The sequence below is a fragment of the Perissodus microlepis genome, chromosome 5 (assembly GCF_051167445.1).
Source record: "Perissodus microlepis isolate ML-2025 ecotype Zambia chromosome 5, ASM5116744v1, whole genome shotgun sequence".
NCBI lineage: Eukaryota > Metazoa > Chordata > Actinopteri > Cichliformes > Cichlidae > Perissodus > Perissodus microlepis.
Genome location: NC_140465.1, coordinates 240,242 through 262,087, shown reverse-complemented (window position 1 = coordinate 262,087; position 21,846 = coordinate 240,242). Strand labels below are relative to the sequence as shown.

General features: G+C 40.9%; 1 protein-coding gene across 1 annotated transcript in view; it reads left to right on the top strand.

The window, feature by feature from the left end:
• plekha6 (pleckstrin homology domain containing, family A member 6) overlaps window positions 1–21,846 on the top strand; it is a 58,708-nt gene that overhangs the window by 15,570 nt on the left and 21,292 nt on the right. Inside the window, exons 4-11 of the mRNA XM_084927303.1 lie at window positions 8,705–9,103; window positions 9,792–10,254; window positions 10,477–10,563; window positions 10,998–11,051; window positions 17,822–17,893; window positions 18,440–18,520; window positions 19,405–19,554; window positions 19,726–19,821. Coding sequence (XP_084783429.1) covers window positions 8,733–9,103; window positions 9,792–10,254; window positions 10,477–10,563; window positions 10,998–11,051; window positions 17,822–17,893; window positions 18,440–18,520; window positions 19,405–19,554; window positions 19,726–19,821 — 1,374 coding nt within the window. The 5' untranslated portion in view covers window positions 8,705–8,732. The remainder of the gene's footprint in view (window positions 1–8,704; window positions 9,104–9,791; window positions 10,255–10,476; window positions 10,564–10,997; window positions 11,052–17,821; window positions 17,894–18,439; window positions 18,521–19,404; window positions 19,555–19,725; window positions 19,822–21,846) is intronic.

The window sequence follows — 21,846 nt, the reverse complement described above, 5'->3', positions numbered from 1 at the left end:
CTCTATGCATAATAGAAATCCCCCAGTAGCCTACACCTATTGCAGTGTAACACAGGAGAGGAGGATTCAGGGTCACCTGGTCCAGCCCTAACTATATGCTTTAGCAAAAAGGAAAGTTTGAAGCCTAATCTTAAAAGTAGAGATAGTGTCTGTCTCCTGAATCCAAACTGGAAGCTGGTTCCACAGAAGAGGGGCCTGAAAACTGAAGGCTCTGCAGTGTGAGAGCGAAGTGCTCTAATGGGGCATGGAACCCTGTGGAACTACATTATTAACCCTAGTGTGTGAAGACGACTCTCACTTTACATAACCAAATTGGAGTATATTAGATAGATATGATACAAACCACTGCAGTGCAGTACCTGTAATACCTACAGTGCGCTTTAATCGCTCTGGAGTTCCTATGCCCATCAACTCATCCAGCTCAATCAGGGCGACACCAAGTCAGTCCCATGCTAGCGAGAGATATAATCTCTCAGCAATCCTAGGTGTGCCCCAGGGCCTCCTCCTGGTAGGACATACCCAGAATACCTTACCTAGGAGTCATACTGGAGGCATCCAATTCAGATGCCTGAACCACCTTAACAGACTCCTTTCGAAGTGGAGGAGCAGTGGCGCTACTCCAAGGCCGTCTTAAGTAACCAAGCTCCTCACCCATCTCTAAGGCAGAGCCTTGCCGCTCTTCGGAAAAAAAATAATTTCTGCCAGTTGTATTCTTGACCTCATTCTTTCGTCCACTACTAACAGCATGTGACCACAGGCGAGGGTATGAATGTAGACTGACTGGTAAATCGACAGCTTTGCTTTAATGCTCAGCTCTCTCTTCACCACAACAGATGCAAATGGTGCCCCATTCGGTCTGCTAATCTCACCGTCCACTCTCCCCTCACTCAGGAACAAGACTCGAGATCTGTGGACTGCTCCACTTGGGGCAGTAACTCTTTCCTTGTGACAAGTTATTGCTATTAACTATTATTTAATTTTATGGCTACTTCTTGTATTTACCTTGTGTTCCATCTAATTTTTGCTGGTCTTTTGTTGGTTTCAAGCAATATCTTATTGATTTTCTATTTCTTTTACCTCACTTTGCTTTATTTTTATTATTTTTATTATTTTTATTTTTATTTTGGGGGGGGGGGGTGCTATCTTGTTACTTTTTTAAATGTATGAATGCTGTTAATAGTTATTATTTTGACCAAAGCTCATTTCAATTGAGGGTGTGTGGGAGTTTGCCCAACCAGTCTACATGTGTTTTGTGGCATTCGACCAGGTCCCTGGAGGAAACCTGTGGGGCTGCTTTGGGCGTACAGGGTGTCTGTCCAGTCGATGGAGGCCATTTAGACCCTGTACAACTGCAGCAAGATCTTGGTTGTATTGCCGGCAGTGAATCAGACTAGTTTATGGTGTGTTTTAGACTGCCAGGGCTGCTCTTTGTCACCAATTCTGTTTATAGTTTTTTTTTTCATTAGTCCTTTATTTATCCAGGTAAAAATCTCATTGAGATTAAAAATCTAATTTCCAAGAGAGACCTACCAGCAAAAGCCAAAAATACATGTACCACATAAGTACATAACAATTAAAATAAATACAATATCCCATACAAACGTTAAAAAATGCAATAACTGATCATTATGAGCTATATTAGAAACAATCACACTTATTTTGAGTGGTTGCAGAGAGACTTCTGTTGATTAAGCTGTTTTAAATCTGGATAGAAAGATTCAAATAATTCGATTCAATTCAATTCAATTCAATTTTATTTATATAGCGCCAAATCACAACAAAAGTCGCCTCAAGGCGCTTCATAGATACAGAGAAAAACCCAACAATCATATGACCCCCTATGAGCAAGCACTTTGGCGACAGTGGGAAGGAAAAACTCCCTTTTAACAGGAAGAAACCTCCTGCAGAACCAGGCTCAGGGAGGGGCGGCCATCTGCTGCGACCGGTTGGGGTGATAGAAGGAAGACAGGATAAAAGACATGCTGTGGAAGAGAGACAGAGGTTAATAACAGATATGATTCAATGCAGAGAGGTCTATTAATACATAGTGAGTGAGAAAGGTGACTGGAAAGGAAAAACTCAATGCATCATGGGAATCCCCCGGCAGCCTACGTCTATTGCAGCATAACTAAGGGAGGATTCAGGGTCACCTGGTCCAGCCCTAACTATATGCTTTAGCAAAAAGGAAAGTTTTAAGCCTAATCTTAAAAGTAGAGATAGTTTCTGTCTCCCGAATCCAAACTGGAAGCTGGTTCCACAGAAGAGGGGCCTGAAAACTGAAGGCTCTGCCTCCCATTCTACTTTTAAATACTCTAGGAACAACAAGTAGGCCTGCAGAGCGAGAGCGAAGTGCTCTAATAGGGTGATATGGTACTACAAGGTCATTAAGATAAGATGGGGCCTGATTATTTAAGACCTTGTATGTGAGGAGCAGGATTTTGAATTCAATTCTGGACTTAACAGGAAGCCAATGAAGGGAAGCCAAAACAGGAGAAATATGCTCTCTCTTTCTAGTCCCTGTCAGTACTCTTGCTGCAGCATTTTGGATTAGCTGAAGGCTTTTCAGTGAGTTTTTTGGACATCCTGATAATAATGAATTACAGTAGTCCAGCCTGGAAGTAATAAATGCATGAACTAGTTTTTCAGCGTCACTCTGAGACAGGATATTTCTAATTTTAGAGATGTTGCGCAAATGGAAGAAAGCAGTCTTACATATTTGTTTAATATGTGCGTTGAAGGACATGTCCTGGTCAAAAATGACTCCAAGGTTCCTCACAGCGTTACTGGAGGCCAAGGTAATGCCATCCAGAGTATGAATCTGGTTAGATACCATATTTCTAAGATTTTCAGGGCCGAGTACAATAACCTCAGTTTTATCTGAATTAAGAAGCAGAAAGTTAGCGGCCATCCAGGTCTTTATGTCTTTAAGACATTCCTGCAGTTTAACTAATTGGTGTGTGTTATCTGGCTTCATGGACAGATAGAGCTGGGTGTCATCGGCATAGCAGTGAAAATGTATGCTATGTCTTCTAATGATGCTGCCTAAGGGAAGCATGTATAATGTAAACAGAATTGGTCCTAGCACTGAACCCTGTGGAACTCCATAATTAACCTCAGTGTGTGAAGAGGACTCTCCATTTACATGCATAAATTGGAGTCTATTAGATAGATATGATACAAACCACTGCAGTGCAGTACCTGTAATACCTACAGCATGTTCTAATCGCTCTAATAGGATATTATGGTCGACAGTATCGAACGCTGCACTGAGGTCTAGCAGGACAAGCACAGAGATGAGTCCACTGTCAGAGGCCATAAGAAGATCATTTGTAACCTTCACTAAAGCTGTTTCTGTGCTGTGATGAGCTCTGAAACCTGACTGAAACTCTTCAAATAAACCATTCCTCTGCAGATGATCTGTTAGCTGTTTGACAACTACTCTTTCAAGGATTTTTGATATGAAAGGAAGGTTGGAGATTGGCCTATAATTAGCTAAGACTGCTGGGCCTAGAGATGGCTTTTTGAGTAAAGGTTTAACTACAGCCAGCTTGAAGGCCTGTGGTACATAGCCGATTATTAGAGATAGGTTGATCATATTTAAGATCGAAGAATTAATTAATGGCAGGACTTCTTTGAGCAGTTTTGTAGGAATGGGGTCTAAAAGACACGTTGATGGTTTGGAGGAAGTAATTATTGAAGTTAACTCAGAAAGATCAATTGGAGAAAAAGAGTCTAACTTAACATCAATGGTACTAAGAGTAGCTGTAGATAATATTACATCTGTGGGATGATTACTGGTAATTTTTTCTCTAATGATAAAAATTTTATTTGTGAAGAAGTTCATGAAGTCATTACTAGTTAACGTTAAAGGGATGGTTGGCTCAACAGAGCTCTGACTGTTTGTCAGCCTGGCTACAGTGCTGAAGAGAAACCTGGGGTTGTTCTTATTTTCTTCAATCAGTGATGAATAGTAAGATGTTCTGGCTTTGCGGAGGGCTTTCTTATAAAGCAGCAAACTATTTCTCCAGGCTAAATGATGATCCTCTAAATTTGTGACACGCCATTTCCTCTCCAGATTACGAGTCATCTGCTTTAGGGTACGTGTTTGAGAATTATACCACGGAGTCAGGTACTTCTGATTAGAGACCTTAGTTTTCACTGGAGCTACAGTATCCAGAGTCGTACGTAGTGAGGAGGTGAAATTATTAACAAGATAATCGACCTCTGTTGGGGTAGCGTTCAGATAGCTGCTCTGCTCTGTGTTGGTACAGGGCATTGAAGATGATAACAGTGGGTGGATTATATTCTTAAACTTAGTTACAGCGCTTTCAGAAAGACATCTACTTTGATAAAATCTACTCTCCACCGCTGTGTAATCAATTATTGTAAATGTAAATGTTATCAGGAAATGATCAGACAGGAGAGGGTTTTCAGGAAACACTGTTAAATGTTCAGTTTCTATGCCATATGTTAAAACAAGATCTAGAGTGTGATTAAAGTGGTGGGTGGGTTCTTTTACATTTTGAGAGAAGCCAATTGAGTCTAATAACAGACTAAATGCCATGTTGAGGCTGTCATTTTTAGCATCTACATGGATGTTAAAATCACCCACAATAATTATTTTATTTGAGCTCAGAACTAAATTAGATATAAAGTCTGAGAAATCAGACAGAAACTCTGTGTAAGGCCCAGGTGGACGATAGATGATAACAAGTAAGACTGGTTTCTGAGTTTCACAGCTGGGGTGGACAATGTTAAGCATCAGGCTTTCAAATGAATTAAAAGTCTGTCTTGGTCTTTCATTAATTAATAGGCTGGTGTGAAAAATTGCTGCCACACCGCCCCCTCGGCCTGTGCTTCGAGGTTTCTGGTAGTTAGAATGACTCGGGGGTGTTGATTCATTTAAACTAACATAATCATCCTGCTGCAACCAGGTTTCTGTAAGGCAGAGTAAATCAATTTGTTGATCAATTATTAAGTCATGTACTAACAGAGACTTGGAGGAGAGAGACCTAATATTTAATAATCCACATTTCACTGTTTTACTCTTTGGTTCAGATGTGGATACTGTACTGTTCTTTCTTTGTAATTGTTTATGTTTAAGTTGTTTGTTGCTGGTTTTTAGTTTGTTTTTTGTCTTTTTGGAAGCTGACACAGTCTCTATGGAGATGGGTTTTTTGGGGGGGTAGCAGGAGGAGAGAAGCTGCAGAGAGGCGTGTAAAGACCCTGATGAAAGAAAATGCCCATTAAAGCAGTTTAAGATGTCACATTTTTCTGTTAACGTGCACACTGGCTTCTCATTGGTAGTTATGTCCCCATGAGAAGATTTTCTTATTTTCTTATTTTTAATTTTTTTATTATATCCAGAATTTTTTAGGGTCATTCAGATGTTTAGTTTATTTTTTAAAGACAGAATTCTGATTTGGCCTTTTTAATTATGGAGGTTGAACGAAGTCTGAGCTGTCTAAAAATCAGACAATCCGCTTCAGATTGAGTTTTTCTGGCCTAAGCCCAGGCAGCATCCCTTTTTTGAGGAGACTGGATAGCTGAGGAGAAAACCAAGGGTTGTTTCTGCACTTTACCCTAAATTTGCGCATGGGGGCATGTTTATTTATAATTTTGATAAAACTGCCATACAAATAATTCCATCTGAGCTCAACATCAGTGATCAGGTGGATTTTATTCCAGTTATAGTCCCAAAACACGAAAGAAAGCTTGCTCACAGAAATGCTTCAAATCTTATTTAAAAACTATTTGTGGTCTCGATTTTGGGACCTTCAGTTGTTTGACTACAGCTATCAGACAGTGGTCACTGATATAATTTGCAAAAAACCCAGTGTGAGAATATTTATATGGCGTGTCAGTTAAAACTAAATCTATAAGTGACGACTTTTATGGGCATTTAGGATTTGGATGAGTTGTAAATTAGTTGTGTGAGATTGTATGAATCACACATAGATTTAAAAAAGTCTGAGGCAGAAGACGACCAGTCCCAGTTGAACTCTTCAGCCAGCACAATTTCATCAAAATCTAATGTAGATAGTTTTTCACTAAATGAAATTCAAGCCTCACTACTAGCCGAGGGGGGTCTGTAACAGCCCACAATGGTGATAAAATAGCCTTTGAAAACCTCCAAAAAGTTGATTCTGTTCATCTGGACGTAGCGTAGCGAGAAACGTTTTGTCACTCATCCAAGTGACTTCTTCAGTCTCAGCTGACTGCAGGTTTCCCCAATCTTATAAACAGTACATTTGCATAATGACTGAAACCAGCCCACCAGCCCACTGATCAATGGTCATGAGAATTTGCATAGTTAAGATTAAGGAACTGAACTTAATTAGGAACTTTTTTACATAAATTGCAAAACCACCACCCTGGGGCAGTCGCAACAGAAAAGCCGTTATTGTGATGTCTGTCAGGAATTGATTTTGTAAGCCAGGTTTCCAATCATATAAGGATATCCATATATAATGCTTTCATCCAAATTTTCATGAAATCAAGTTTAGGAAGAAGACTTCTGACGTGTAAATGAATAACACCCCATATACCAAAATTGGTATGGTCAAGATCTGGCCCACACAATGTGCTTACACATGACCCACATACTGCAAAGGATGACGGCCCTTTGGTGGCCCAGATCAGGTTTGCCAGAGGTGGCCCACACATGGGCCAGCACAAGGCCAGCTGCAGACACACTGCTGGTCCTGTGCTGGCCCAGAACAGTTTCGGCTCTGGCCCCAGATGTCAGCTTAATTTGTGCCTTAAACAAGCCATGTTATTACATGTGCTGGAACATAATAGTGCAAAAGTAACATGAAGAAACTCTGTTCAGACAGTGAATGGACTGATTGTTATATATAGGGATGGGTATCGTTTAGGTTTTATCCGATACCAGTACCAAACCGGTACTTTTGAAACGGTGCCGGTGCTTAAACGGTGCATTTCTCGGCTTTTAAAAAAACGCTATGCGTCGCCAGGTGTTTCATCGGATTTGAGGTGTTACCTCCTTTGCACAGTATCACAGTATCACCTTAAAGCACTTGTTGCAGGCTGCTGAGTTTGCATCTTTTGCTGTGAAGTACAGCCAGACTTTTGGCCGCTTTGCCTTGGGCCTTTTTAATCTGTAGCTCTGCTCTAAAAGAACGTATGTGCCTGGACCCGCCTACTATCCTCGGAAACGTAAAATGCTAGAATCTAAAGTGTATCACATCTCAGGAAAAAAAAGCACCGAAATGAAGCACCGAAATGTGCGCTGCTTTTCGGTCTGGTTACTACCGTTTATGTCAGAACCGGTGCCATCATGGCACCGGATACCGGTACCCATCCCTAGTTATATAGTGCTTTTCTACTCTCCCAGATTACTCCTAACTACATTCATACACATTCACATTCTTGACATACAGACTGGAAGAGCCAGAGATCAAACCACTAACCTTTTGATCAGTAGGTGACCTGCTCTACCTCCTGAGCTACAGCCACCCAGTGCTAAACCTGAGTAAACCCTCACTAGGTTTTGGATAAAGTGTACACTCATAAACCTGTCAAACCTGCATTTGAGAAGTTGGCTACCATAGCAGTATAGTATTGCAACATAGCATTTGGGTCTTCTAACTAAAATAGGAAAATAGGAACATAAATAGTGCCATCATTGCCAGACCTGGCCCACATCTGGTTGACATACACCCTGCCATGACACCAGTCAGTCAGAAGTGCCAACTTGATGCCGGATCCAGGCCAGTCCTGTTTCCTATGAGCCTGGGCCACATAAACCAAACCACAATCTGGCCAGATGTGGCATGCCATCACATAAACAGTGACCCAACACCCATATCTCTATGACATACCACTTACCATGCCAGAAGTCAGCCAGCAATGGGTGATGGTGGAACCTGGCTGTGAAAAAATATCTAGACATAGCTAAGTGATAGCCTTCAGGCTTCATCAGGTGGTGACCACCAGTTTGCACTGGAGCTTTTTGTGGCCGAGTGTGAAACGGCAGGAATAATAATTAACACCTCCAAGTCTGAAAGGGCAGAGCACCGACTGCAGATCAGGGCCGAGTTATACCCCCCAAGCGGTGGAGCTGAAGTATCTCACGGTTTTGTTCCCAACTGAGGGGAGAATGGAACACTCCCTCACGTCATCTGTCAACATGAGATAATACAACACATGAGCTCTGTTGTGGCAATGAGAGAGCTGAGAATAAAAGCGAGGATGTATTTTTACCAGGCAATCTGTGTTCCTATTCTCACCCTATGGTCACAAGCTCTCATTAGTGGATGAAACAATGAGGTTGTGGACACAAGTGGCATAAATTTCTTTAGAAGAGTGGCTAGGCCCTCCCTTAGAGATAGGGTGAAGAGCTTGGTTATTCAAGAGGGACACAGTGTAGAGCGGCTGCTCCTCTACTTCTGCTTCTGTGCCAGTTGAGGTAGTTGGGCATCAGACTAGGATTCCTCCTGGACACTTCCTAGGTGAGCTATTCCAGGCATGTCCTACCAGGATAAGGCCCTGGAGCAGGACAAGGCCCTGGCGCAGACCAAGGAATCAGCAACAACAGAAACTACTATTATTAAATAAATAAGTGGGGTAATATCGGTAACAGTGACTCTTGACTCTTTGGTGCCGTACTCTGCTTGATCTTTTGGTGTCAGATCCAGTGCTGTCCTAATTCTCATTCATTCTTTTTCTTCCAAATACCCAGGAAACGCCAAGATTTTATCAACCACAGCATGGAGACAAAGCCTCATAACTCACAAACACAACACTTATGCTCTCACATAAATGATAGAATGGAAGGGAAAAGTGTAGAAGCTGAAGGGGGAAGAACAACTCCTCCTCCTAGTGCCATGCCCCTCAACAGCAGTAGTAAACCCCCTCCATCCAACAGCCACAATGGACATCAACCAGCTGAGGGACATGAAGAGCCAGGTGTTGGTTTATCATATGACCCCAGGGAACAACAGGAGAATGTGGTGCTGAGGAGAGGTTTTGTCCCAAGGACAGCTTCAGAGAGGTTGGCCCAAAGAAAGTGCTCAATGGCTCAACTGCAACAGTGGGTCAACCAGCGGCGGGGCATGGCCTCGCAAGAAGACATCAACAGGTAGCTCAATTTAGAAGAGAAGAAATATAACTGCTCTTTGTTATCTCCAGGTCTTCAAATATTATAAGTTATTTACTATGACTTTACACTGGCACAGTGATCATTGAATTACGTGCACACTAATAATGTAAACTATCAGAAATACAGATTATATACATTATTGGTGATTATTTTAATGGAATAGAAAAACTTTCAAAAACAAATATTAAAGCAGTGCACAACTTGTTTTGTAAGGCTGTTTGAAGAAGTGTTGGTTCTCAAATGATTTTCTATAGTTTTCAGACACCTTTGGCACTAACCAAATTATTCACACTTCTTATTTAATCCCAAAAAAGTATTATCACACTAATTTCAAAGATCCCATAATTAAATAAAACCTTTCAACTGTTTTTATTTTCATCTTTTCTGTTTTGTATTGTTTATCATACAACTGTAAGTGACAACTCCGCTAACTGCTATTTCATGAGTAAGTTTCCTTTCTGTGTTTCTAGAAAGACTTAATTTGATTTGTTTTATGAAAATGTAATGTATATATATAAAATTTATGTGTATTTTAAAAAGGGAAAAATGTAATTTTAGTCTTTATCCTATTGTGTTTCTTAAAGAAGAACTAGACCAAGATAAACTTTCACACATTCAAATAGTTTTTCATGTCGGAAATATTCTCTAATTTTTCCTGTGCTTTCAGGCCACCCTCTTACTATTCTGTGAACCAAGAAGTCTCAGCTGGCTACTATAACTTTGTGGACGAATACTCTTTGTACCTACCAGGGGTCCGACCAGACAGCATCTGCTCTATGTCTGCTGTGGGGGGCTATGACAGACTATGGACTATTGAGCAAAAGCGACACTCTCTGAGGGATGAACCCCACCGGTTGTACAGGAAACAGATGCCCCAAGACCAATGGGGGCCACAGTACTATGGTGGAATGGAAACATCCATGAGGAGCCTGTTTATTCAGCCACGCTCCAAGTCTGTGCCCAGATCACCATCCTCATCATCGAGGCGGCCCTATTCACCAGCGTCATGCACCTATGCCTCACCTGCTCGATCACCATCCAATGGTTTTGACCGGTTTTCAGGGAGGATGAATGAAGATGCAATCTATCCACCAGTCTACAGTCTGAGAAGATCTTTCAGCTCCCCAAAGGTGAACCGGTTTTCTGTGTTTGTGTGTAGCTTTGAGAAACTAATGTTTGATAAGTCTTTGAATAACATTTATCAATACAGAAAGTCAGCAGGGATAAAATCAAGACTCTCCAGTTTTGATATAGTGACACCATATTCATCTAACACCACTCTGACACTCTCACTCACCTTACTTCTATTTTGTCCTTTCTTCTTTCTATGTTCTCTTCCCTACTGCCTTTAGTATAACTACCATGGTGATAGGAGGTCATTAAACCAAGGATTATACCACCACAACTACCCTGTATCCCCTTCTGTTCACAGTAAAATGGTATGTGCTGCAAAAGTATGTAAATAGTACTTAATGCACTTCATGCTGTGGCATATGTAACTTTGTATTGTAAATGCTGTCAGCTGTGGGGTCTGGCATTAATTATCTGTATGTCCAAGTAGAGATGTCTGATCCATTTTGGTTACCTTGGCTTTGGGTATCTACTGATAATAAGCAATGATTGGGTACCATTAATACACTGTATTTGTGATTGTGAAAAATAAACTAGGAATGATATGCAAAGGGAACATTAAGGATGACTTTCACATTTTGGTCTTGTTTTTAAAGGAACTTTACAAATATATATTTATTGCATATGCATTTATTAAAACAATACATCATAAGATCAAAATAATAAGATAAAGAGTTGCTATCTATACAATATTTGTCTTTTTGATTTCCACGCTTGCCACCAATGCTGCTGCTTGGTTCAGGAGGATATATTAGATTTTCAGCTCCAGCGCAACCTGGATTACCTAGATCAACAGGTAGGAGGAAACATACAGTAGTGTTTGCCAATAAATACTTTATACACACCATTTCTCATAATTCTTGACAGTTCTTACCTACTTTACTGCCCTTTAAAATCTCTTTTCTATGTTTTTTGTGTGCTTCTCTTGTATAGAGTATCTTTGGCTGTCCATTAACTTCGAAAATATGATTCCTTTATAACAGTTCAATTATTGTTCCAGTTGTCCTGTCATACAACTTTCTTCTCTGGTCTATAATCCAAGCTTCAGTTACTCAGGGAAAGCTCTCGATTTGGGATGGTCCCCAATTTTTTCGAGCACTCACCCTCAACAACAAAGTAGAAGTAAGGAAAGTAGCAGCCCCGGAGGAGGCAGGCTTCAGTTGAGACTAAAAGTATTTATAACACCACCATAACAACAAAATGTCATTTCTTTTGCTCTTTTTGTGTGGTATAGTGTCCTAAATAGTCAGCCTAATTTAATGTGTTGCCTACCTTCATTTCTTATTGAAGTCAAAATCGAATTAATGTATTGGCTGTGTAATGTGGGATACAGACTTTGGAGATTACATACATGAAAACTCCCATTTTTATTTATGCTTTGAATTACAGTGGAACCCCGACTTACGAAATTAATTCATTCCCGAGGGTCTTTCTTAAATAGAAAATTTTCACAAGTCGAAGCATCCATCGCGCGTTTTGACTGAGGCGATGCTGCACTCTAGGCTATAGGCTAATTGCTAACTAGAACAACAATATGTCATTCAAGTGGAACAGCGAAGCGCAAGTACGGAAGCCAAGGGGTTGTCACATGATTCGAAAGGCATTGTGGGCATTGTAGGCTCAGCCAATCAGAGCCAGCGTATTTCGTTACTCGGGCATTTTGCCGTAACACGGGCAAAAATATTGCCGTTCAGTGCCTTCGTAACTTGAATTTTTTGTGAAACGGGGTATTCGTAAGTCGGGGTTCCACTGTATTTGAAATTTTTTGACACCAACAAGTTGGGATGTCCTTAATATGCTCATCTTAAGTGCATAGTTCTGGTTATGATAGCTGCTGTCCACCTACAGTTAGGCCCATAAAAGTTTGGGCATTGACACAATTTGTGTAATTTATGTCTCTGTACATAACTACAGGGAATTTTAAATAAGAAAAAATGAAGTAAAGGCTTCAAGACCTTCAACAAAAGTACTGAATTAACTGTTTCCAGCCATAGTCCCACATTTTCAGGGGTTTATAAGTAACTATACTAAATGCTTAATACTTGGCTGTTTCTGTACCTGAAGGTTTGAACCGCCAGAGAGCATAGCCGTGTAAACCTCAGAATTCATCCTGCCAATTCAATCAGCAGTCACATCATTATCATCATCAGTAGTGACCTGCTTCCAAATGCAGCCATACATGTCCATGCCATAACACCTTCAACATGTTGGAAAGATAATGTTGTTCCTTTAGTTCTCCATACTTTTCTCTTCCCATCAATCAGGTACCAGATAATCTTGTACCGGAATCTTGTTTAATCTATCCAAAAATTGTTTTTGTTCTCTTGCTTAGTGGCAAGTGGCAGACCACAGTAACATCCCTAAAACAGATTCAGTAACCATCACAGTGGCAGACATCTCCAAGAAAGTGTCTCAAGCATGAAAAGTTACACAGCACCAGGCCCTGACATGATTCTAACCTACTGGTTAACAAAGCTAATTACACTCCACAAATGTCTCTCAGCACAAATGAACCAGCCACTAATGGATGAGATACACAGAGAATGGCTAACTGAAAGACAGACAGTCCTGATACCCACGGATCCCCATATTGCACCGGTCACATCCAACTACCGACAAATAACCTTCAGCTCAACATGGAAGCTCCTGTCAGGCATCATAGTAGTTAGCATGAACAGGCACATGCAGAGGAGCAAGAAGGGGACTATTATGGAAAGACAGGTCTGTGCACCGCATCTACCACTGGCAGATAGAAGACATAGCTGATGTCAAGAAATCCTACAATGGCTGGAGAATGCTAGACTCAAAGAAAGCACAGAGGAAATAAGACAGCACAGGAACATACTCTAAGCAAAAGATCCCAGGTGCAGGCTGTGCAGAGATTCCCCCAAGACAAGCAAGTAACAGCAGGGCGCAAGATAATCGCAAGTAGGGAATACATGAAATGCCCTAACCAAGTGACTAGCATAGTATACAGGGATATCTGTGCTGGGTATGGCCTGGAGGTCCAGAGGTCAAACTACCCTTGTCTTGCCTCCCAAGGGTAGTTGAGATTGACCAACCTAAGATCCTGTGGGACTTCCAGATACAAATTGATAAACAGCTGATGGCTAATCAACCGGACATAGTAGAGGTGGACAAGCAGAGGAGGATGACACCAGTGATAGATGTAGCTATACCAAATGATAGAAACACTAGGAAGAAGGAACATGAGAAACTTGAGAAATAACAAAGAGAGAGGAGTTCAAAAAGACCGTGAAGGGAACAGTAGTCCTCATGGTATGCTGGTCCATGCCAGTGTGCTTGAATGAGAGCACCCTTAACACTACTGGGTGTTTTTGGAATGGCCCACTGGTTCACCAGCTCACAATCAGAGTACGATGCACACCAAATGGACTGGACTGGTTCTTATATAACACTTTTCTACTCTGAGACTCAAAGCGGTTTACACATCTTGCTTCACATAAGCACTTTTTTTTATATGCTATTTCTATGTAAGTGCCTTCTATCTAACATTCAGATGCATTCATACTCCGATGGATGCATCAGAGAGCAACATAGGATTAGTATCTGAACCAATAATTAGTAGGCGACCTGCTTTACCACCTAAGTTACAGCGTCACTGGTGCATGTCCTCCCAAATCCCCGGCCAATGAAATTGGGCCATTATTCATTCCATCCATCCATCCATTTTCTTACACTTATCCTGGACTGGGCCGCGGGGGCAGCAACCTAAGTAGAGAAGGCCAGACCTCCTCCAGCCTCTTTTCTAGGGGAACACCAAGGCCTTCCCAGGCCAGTCACTACCCAAAGCTCATATCATAGGTAAAGGTAGGGATGTAGACCAACCAATAAATTGAGAGCTTCGCTTTTACGCTCAGATATCTCTTCACCACAACAGACCGGTACAGCATCCGCATCACTGCAGCAGCTGCACCAATTTGTCTGTCAATCCCCCGCTCTCTTCTCTCCTCGTGCATGAAAAAACCCCTGAGATAATTAAACTCCTCTACTTGGGGCAGGAACTCATCCCTGACCCGGAGTAGGCACTCGACCCTTCCGGGGCCGATTCTCATACCCGCTGCTGCTCTAGTGTGAGTTGGAGGCCATCACTTGATGAAGCCAACAGAACCCCGTCATCTGGTGGACCAGCGCTGGCCCTTGGTCACCACCAGGGTCTTGCAATGGTTGTATAAGGTTTGAATGACACCCCATACTCCTGAAGCACCTGTCATATGTGGTCAAATGCCTTCTCCAAGTCAAAACACATGCAGACTGGTTGGGCAAACTCACATGCCCCATCAAGTATCCTCCATAGCATGAAGAGCTTGTCCAGTATTAAAACCGCATTTTCCATCTTGTATCGACTAACAGACGGAAAATCATTTCCAACACCTTGGCGTAGATTTTCCTGGGGAGGCACAGGGTGTGATCCCCTTGTAGTTGGAGCACTCAAGTCCCCTTTCTTGAAGGTGGAAATCACCACCCCCGTCTGCCAATCCAGAGGTACTGGCTCTGCCGGCAGCCAGTTGTGCCAGAGTGAACCGAGCTGCAAGCCCAGAGGCCCGAGGGCCCCCTTTGCCCTGGAAGAGGCCTGACCGAGCAACAGGCACCAGGCCCCGCCAAGTAGTCACCGGGAGTGAGCTGGTACATACCTGAGCGCCCAGCCCCGGACACCAAGAACCACCAACGCACCGACCCCTGAGGGCATCAGTTACCGGCAGGGAGTGTGGTGAGGGGAGACAGGCCTTAGAGGGCCTGGGAGTTCCCAGAGAGGTGGAGTGTAAGACCCGACCTGACATATAGACACAGACAAACAGGCACACACAAACACAAACATGCATTCCCACCCTCATGCACACATATACAAATACTCAGCACTCACCCAACGTAGGGATAGACATACATGGACACTGTACACACAATCACACTCCCCAAACAAACTCTATACCCCGGGTCCAGGTACCCTCGCCCCTGGAGGGGAAAACGGCATCTAGACCCAGGAGATTTTACCCTTTCCCCCAGGGTGGAGGCAAGCAGACCATCCCAGGCTCCACAGCAGCAGGGAGGCCCCGCATCCCAGATCCCAATCGGACGGCCAACACCTCCTTCCAGCCCCCCCGCCCCAATGGCCAGTCATTCTTTTTGAATAATTTTTTAACCCTGTCCAGCCATCGGCAATTCGCTGCCGCCTGCTTGAAGTTGTATAGCTGGCAGTTCCACCACTGTCTGGACTAGCACCTCCAACTAGTGATGTGTTGGTCGCGAACGAAACGGCTCTTAGAGCCGGGTCTTTGAAGTGAACGACGCGAGCCGTGGGTTTTTTTTTTCTTTCTCTCACCCTCTCTCTTGAACTTTTTTTCCGCTTCACTTCGCACGCGACTTGTGCTTTGCGCTGGGAAGAGGGGGGAGGGCTGGTAGTTACACTCTTAGTAGCACAGGAACAGAGCGGGAGGGAGAGACAGAGAAAGAGAGCCAGCGACAACAACGTCACATTAGAAAGGTATAGTAATGGTCCACAACTATTTTCAGTTGCGGATGATAAAGGATTCAGAAAGTTTATTCATGCAGGTCCATATGACAGAGAATGTACATCTTCTTTTTGTTTTTATATTTTAATTTATATTTAATTGTGTTGTGATTTGCAGTGTTTTATGTTGTTTTACTTTAAATTTGTTTGAAAGCTGAAAATTTAAATAGTTAAATGTTGAAATGTAAATAGTTGGTTTTTGTATTATATGATTTCTTTTTAACATTTTATGTGGAGTGAATAAATAAAAGTATATTTAAAGTATATTTACGGCACATACAAACCCCGAAGCACGTAGAAACTCCAAAACACGTAAAAACTCCATAGCACGTACAAACTCCGAAGCACGTACAACCCCGAAGCACGTAGAAATTCCAAAACACGTAAAAACTTCATAGCACGTACAAACTCCGAAGCACGTACAAACCCCGAAGCACATAAAAACTCCAAAACACGTACAAACTCCATAGCACGTACAAACTCCGAAGCACGTACAAAACACAACAGAAGTGCTCCATGATGCTAGGCGCAGTGTTGAGCTTTTGTTACCTAGTGGCTACACAAGCCAGAAAGTACCAACGACTGGATTTGGTGTGTGGTAGTAACAGGTAAATGAAAATTTTTTGAATTATTTGAATATATATGAGTGCTTGTGTATAAATACACAAACAATACACATATGCTTTCAATTGTGCAATTTAAGTGATCTAGGTAGCTCTGTTTTGGAAGTTCAGTTAACGCTAGAAATGTGTTTTGGAGTTTGTACGTGCTTTGGAGTTTGTACGTGCTTTGGAATTTGTACGTGCTTTGTCTCAAGGGGCCACCGTATATATTTGTATATAAGCATATACAAATAAAACCACATTTTTTTTTACATTACCAATTCCTTTTCTGCATAATTTTATATTGTTGTTAATAATAAATCAAAGCAACAAAACAACCTGAAGAGCCGCTTGGGACCCGAAAGAGCCGGCTCTTTTTAGTGAGCCGAGCCGAAAGAGCCGGTTCTCTAAAAAGAGCTGGAAATCCCATCACTACCTCCAACTGTTGTGGAGGTCATCGATTTGTCATCACACTACTGGGTTTCAGCACCACTAGCACTAAGGAGTAATGGTGACTGCTTATTTCATTGTACAGTCAACCCCTCCCCTGCAGCTGAGATTTCATTGAAGATATACATGGGGAATCAGCTGAATTCAGGTCTGATTCACTGGCATTTATGGCATTAAAATTAAAATGTGCAAGCATAGTGACAAGAGGATCTCTAGAGTGAATTCAACATAACTGAATGCTGCACTTGGCAGGATATTTGAGCCACAGTTGTGAAAACTGCTAATTATTTATAGTCACAGTCCCAAAATATATCAAGCACTCTCGTGTGTGGCCAGAACATTGGTTGCGATACAGATTTGTTACTTACAATCTTAATGTCACCACCCCACACCACAAACAGGATTTAGTCAATCCAAAAGCAATCCGTGTCACGCTCGTCTTTTTACCCCTTCTGCTGTGATTATCGGGGATCCCATAATCTGAAATATTGGTTTCGTTAATGTGGTCACATGTTGTTTTACTTTTTTCTCTCACACTTCTGAATTGCTTATGTTTAAGCTCAACCTTGACATTACTGTTTGCTTTTTAATTATTTATCACCCTTTTAAAGGGGTGAATAGAAATTTTTAGAAAAAAGTGGAAATTTATGATTTTGTTTTATTTTATGTACTTCTTGGTTTTGTTTGTTTTTGTTGGTATGTAATTTTAATACAGTCATGTTGACTAGATTGAAAACCGTTACATAGCTCAATTTAGTCAAGTTTAACAGTACAGAAACTGTTGATCTCAGAAAGAACATAACCATTGATCTCAATGATTTTGTGAATAAATAGAATCATTGAGATTTTATTTCAATGTAAAGATGTAATTGGGCTTTACATTACTTTAATAAAGACCAGAATATATATTTTAATTTTGTTTTCGTCTCAGTGGAACAGTATACAGTCTCTGATTGATAATGACAGGCAAATCATTTTTTACAGGTGCCTCCTTTCCAGGATATAAACTACAGAGAACTGCATCCTACACTGAAACTCAATGAGATCGAAACCAGTGTAAGAGTTTCGCATTCACACCCAAATGATGTGCTTTTTATTTTTTTATACAGTGCATGGTGAGAAGTATGTGAGCACTCATTTCCCCATGTTTGTATGTCCTGTAGACTAGGAACCTAATCTCAACCTTACAGTCCACAATAATCTCCAAAAACGCTACGTCCAGATGAACAGAATCAACTTTTGGAGATTTACTTTCCTGGATGATTGAGATGCATCAAGAAGTCCACAATAATATATTTACAATATAGTTTTCCTAGTTTTTGCATGAGGGTGAACATTGTCAGCAAAACAATAAAAAAATATAATTACAGTAACTCTATTTATTAAATGTCTGAAATCAGTTGCTACTCAGTTTAGTGGTTGAAACTAGAAGGGGTAGCAGATTAAGAGTCACATATTGCATACAAATGTGATGTTTTGGTGCACATATATACTATGCTGTATATGTATATTGTTTACTGACACACTGCTGTCCTGTCTTTGTTTTATATTTCCTTCCTGGTGTCTCTCAAATTCACAAAATAACCACTCCTTGTTACACAGAAGCTCTTGGGGCGATTATGTGAGCAGAACCAGATTTTGAAAGACCATGAGGCAGTTGTCCACAGACTGAGAATGAATAAGGTACACAATTTTCCTCGGAAATGTGACATTTTATTGTGAAATTCTTAAGAAACGCTTTGTCCTGTGAAGATGGCCAAATTTAGGGTATTAGTATAAAACTATGAAATCACTGGAGTTTTTTAATAACTACTGAACACAGCAATGTACTACTGTCATGGTAAAGGAAACCCATGAAGCCTTATTTGTCCTAACCATATTTGAAGATAATATACTTTATATATCAGAGGAAAGCAGTTTAACTCAGTACATTACAACAACCTAGCTATTAATACAACCTTACCTTTAGTCAACACTTAATTTGTGGTGACTTCAAGCTGTATTTTGTGGTGTTGTTGTATGGGACCTCTTTACACTGAAAGTTGTTTTATTTTTCACCACCCTGGCCTCTTTTTTCATTACAGTCAGCACGACTTTGAAACAAATGTATTTCAACTGGAGGAATGTCTCGTGCCTATGTGGATTCTGAGGGGATGCGTCGCTCTGGCAAGCTTTGAAAAAAGTGTTATCTGTTGTGTTTTAACCCAAAGCATGATTTTTTTCTAACCCTAACCAAGTAGTTCTACTCCCTGCGGTGAGGCTGAATTGTTCCAATACAACAACCCCACTAACTACAGCACAATTAATGACCACAGAGTTGAATCAACATCTTCTGACTCTTGCGTTAAATTAGTGCACAATGTAGTGTTTCTTCTGGTCAGTTAGCATGTATCGTAGCTAATAATTTCACTCATTTATTTATGTGAAACCATTATAACCTTACATCCGAATATTTAGATGAAATGTGTATGTTCTCTTAAATAGATCAACAGGGATGTTGCAGTGCACTGTCTATTTACTAAATAAGCAGAAAAACTAATTTTCAACAAAACACTTGCTGTTACCAGGACAGCCTAGAGGAAGCACTGTTGGCTACTCATCAGGAAATGGAGATATACCATAACCAGCCTTTAATCATGGAAAAGCTGCAGTTCAAAAAGGAAACCCAGCAGAACCAGCTGATTAACATCAGAGGGGAGCTCTCCCAGGCCTCCAGTGTGAGTGCAGTAACTTGTCTGTATTTCAAAAAATGCACAGCTGCACGTGATTGTGCAATGTACATCTGCTCATTAAATGTTCTATTTGTTATATGTCTAAATCAAACAGCCTGAATATTGCTGACAGTATAAATAATACTTTTCATTTTCATTTTTTTGTATGTCTCTCAGGCTTTAACAACTGCTTGCATGGAGTTTGAAGCATTAGAGGATGAGGCCAATGCCATCCATGGAGACCTGTGGGAGCAGCTTAATGCTGGAGGACAGGTAAAAGGTCACAATGTAATATAATACATATATTATTAATATTATTATTAATATAAAGCGCCTCGAGGTGACTTTTGTTGTGATTTGGTGCTATATAAATAAAATTTAATTGAAAATGAATTGAACAATGTCATCATATCTGTAATCCCCCCCCCCCCCCCCTTTTTTTAATTAATCATTATTTTTAGGTTATTTTACAGTAAGAGATTATCTAGTCATAATTATTCAGCCAGCCACCACCATCTACTTTTTTTGATTTGTAGTAACTGTCATTTTTTCTTTATTTGTCTGTTTTGAATGATTTTTAATGATGACAACAAAACAAAAAAGAAAACAAGACAGCAAAGGTTTTGATGTGATATAAGTTAATCTAAAAATCTGATTAAATATTTTTACAGCAACTGGCTATTATAGGGTTTTTGCAACCTTAGGTCAAAGGAGGTTGGCTGGCTACATTCTGTTGATTTGTGTCAAAGTGTCACTGGAAAACAATTTTAAATATTAAGCTTGTGTGAATTAAATATAAGTAATTAAATTCCAGAGGCTAATTTAACAAGTTTGTCACTGTATGGAAAAAAATAGATTAAATTGAAAAAAGCCAGATATGCAGGATATGCACATTTTGTGATTAATTTGGAACGTTTAAATTAAGCAAAGTGAGCCTGCTTTTTCTGCCAGTTTCTAAATCTTAACTAAACAACGTTTTATTGACTCTCTCAATTGATAAAAATCCAGTAATATCAACACCGAAACCTAAATCTCACTTTAAAACAGAGTCCGCTGCTCACCAGTCCTACAAGCACTTGCAGCCCATTTGTTCATTGTAATTTCTGACACTGATTTCCTAATCTAATCTCTTTATGTTACCGGCCCCTCCTTTACCTTCCCTGGGTGCACCTTGTGGAACAGAGTTTAGTGGGGGAGAAGTGGTTGATAAAGATGAACAAACACAAAAAGGTGGAGCTGAAAAGCTAAGAGAGAAAAAGAAACTAGAAATAGATGCAGCAAACTCTCATATTCACTGACAGTCAGGTGTCAGGGCTGCTGCTGCACTGTCAACAGTACCAGCAACAACTAGTAACCAGCCCTCGCAATCACAAGAAGTGCCAGAGAATGGATAATTGAATTTTCAATTTAATTCAATTTTATTGATACAGCAACAAATCACAACAACAGTGGCCTCACGGCACTTTATATTGTAAGGTAGACCCTACAATAATGCATACAGAGAAAAAAACAACAACAATCATATGACCCCCTATGAGCAAGCACTTTGGCGACAGTGGGAAGGAAAAACTCCCTTTTAACAGGAAGACACCTCCGGCAGAACCAGGCTCAGGGAGGGGCGGGGCCATCTGCTGCGACCAGTTGGGGTGAGAGAAGGAAGACAGGATAAAGACATGCTGTGGAAGAGAGCCAGAGATAAATAACGAGTATGATTCAGTGCAGAGAGGTCTGTTAACACATAGTGAATGAAGAACAAACACCCAATGCATCATGGGAATCCCCCAGCAGCCTACACTGATTGCAGCATAACTAAGGGAGGATTCAGGGTCACCTGGTCCAGCCCTAACTAAATGCTTTAGCAAAAAGGAAAGTTTGAAGCCTAATCTTAAAAGTAGAGATAGTGTCTGTCTCCTGAATTCAAACTGGAAGCTGGTTCCACAGAAGAGGGGCCTGAAAACTGAAGGCTCTGCCTCCCATTCTACTTTTAAATACTCTAGGAACAACAAGTAGGCCTGCAGAGCGAGAGCGAAGTGCTCTAATAGGGTGATATGGTACTACAAGGTCATTAAGATAAGATGGCCTGATTATTTAAGACCTTGTATGTGAGGAGCATGATTTTGAATTCTGGATTAGCAGTCCCAAAAACTGAGTGAGGATGAGATGGAAGAAGGTATAATTGTCATGGTCAGAAAATAGATGGTGGGATGTAATTAGAGCGGGAAATTCCAGCAAAAAGTGAACTACTTTGTCAATAAGCGACTGCTAATAGCTAAAGATTAGCTTTTAATTGTCACATGT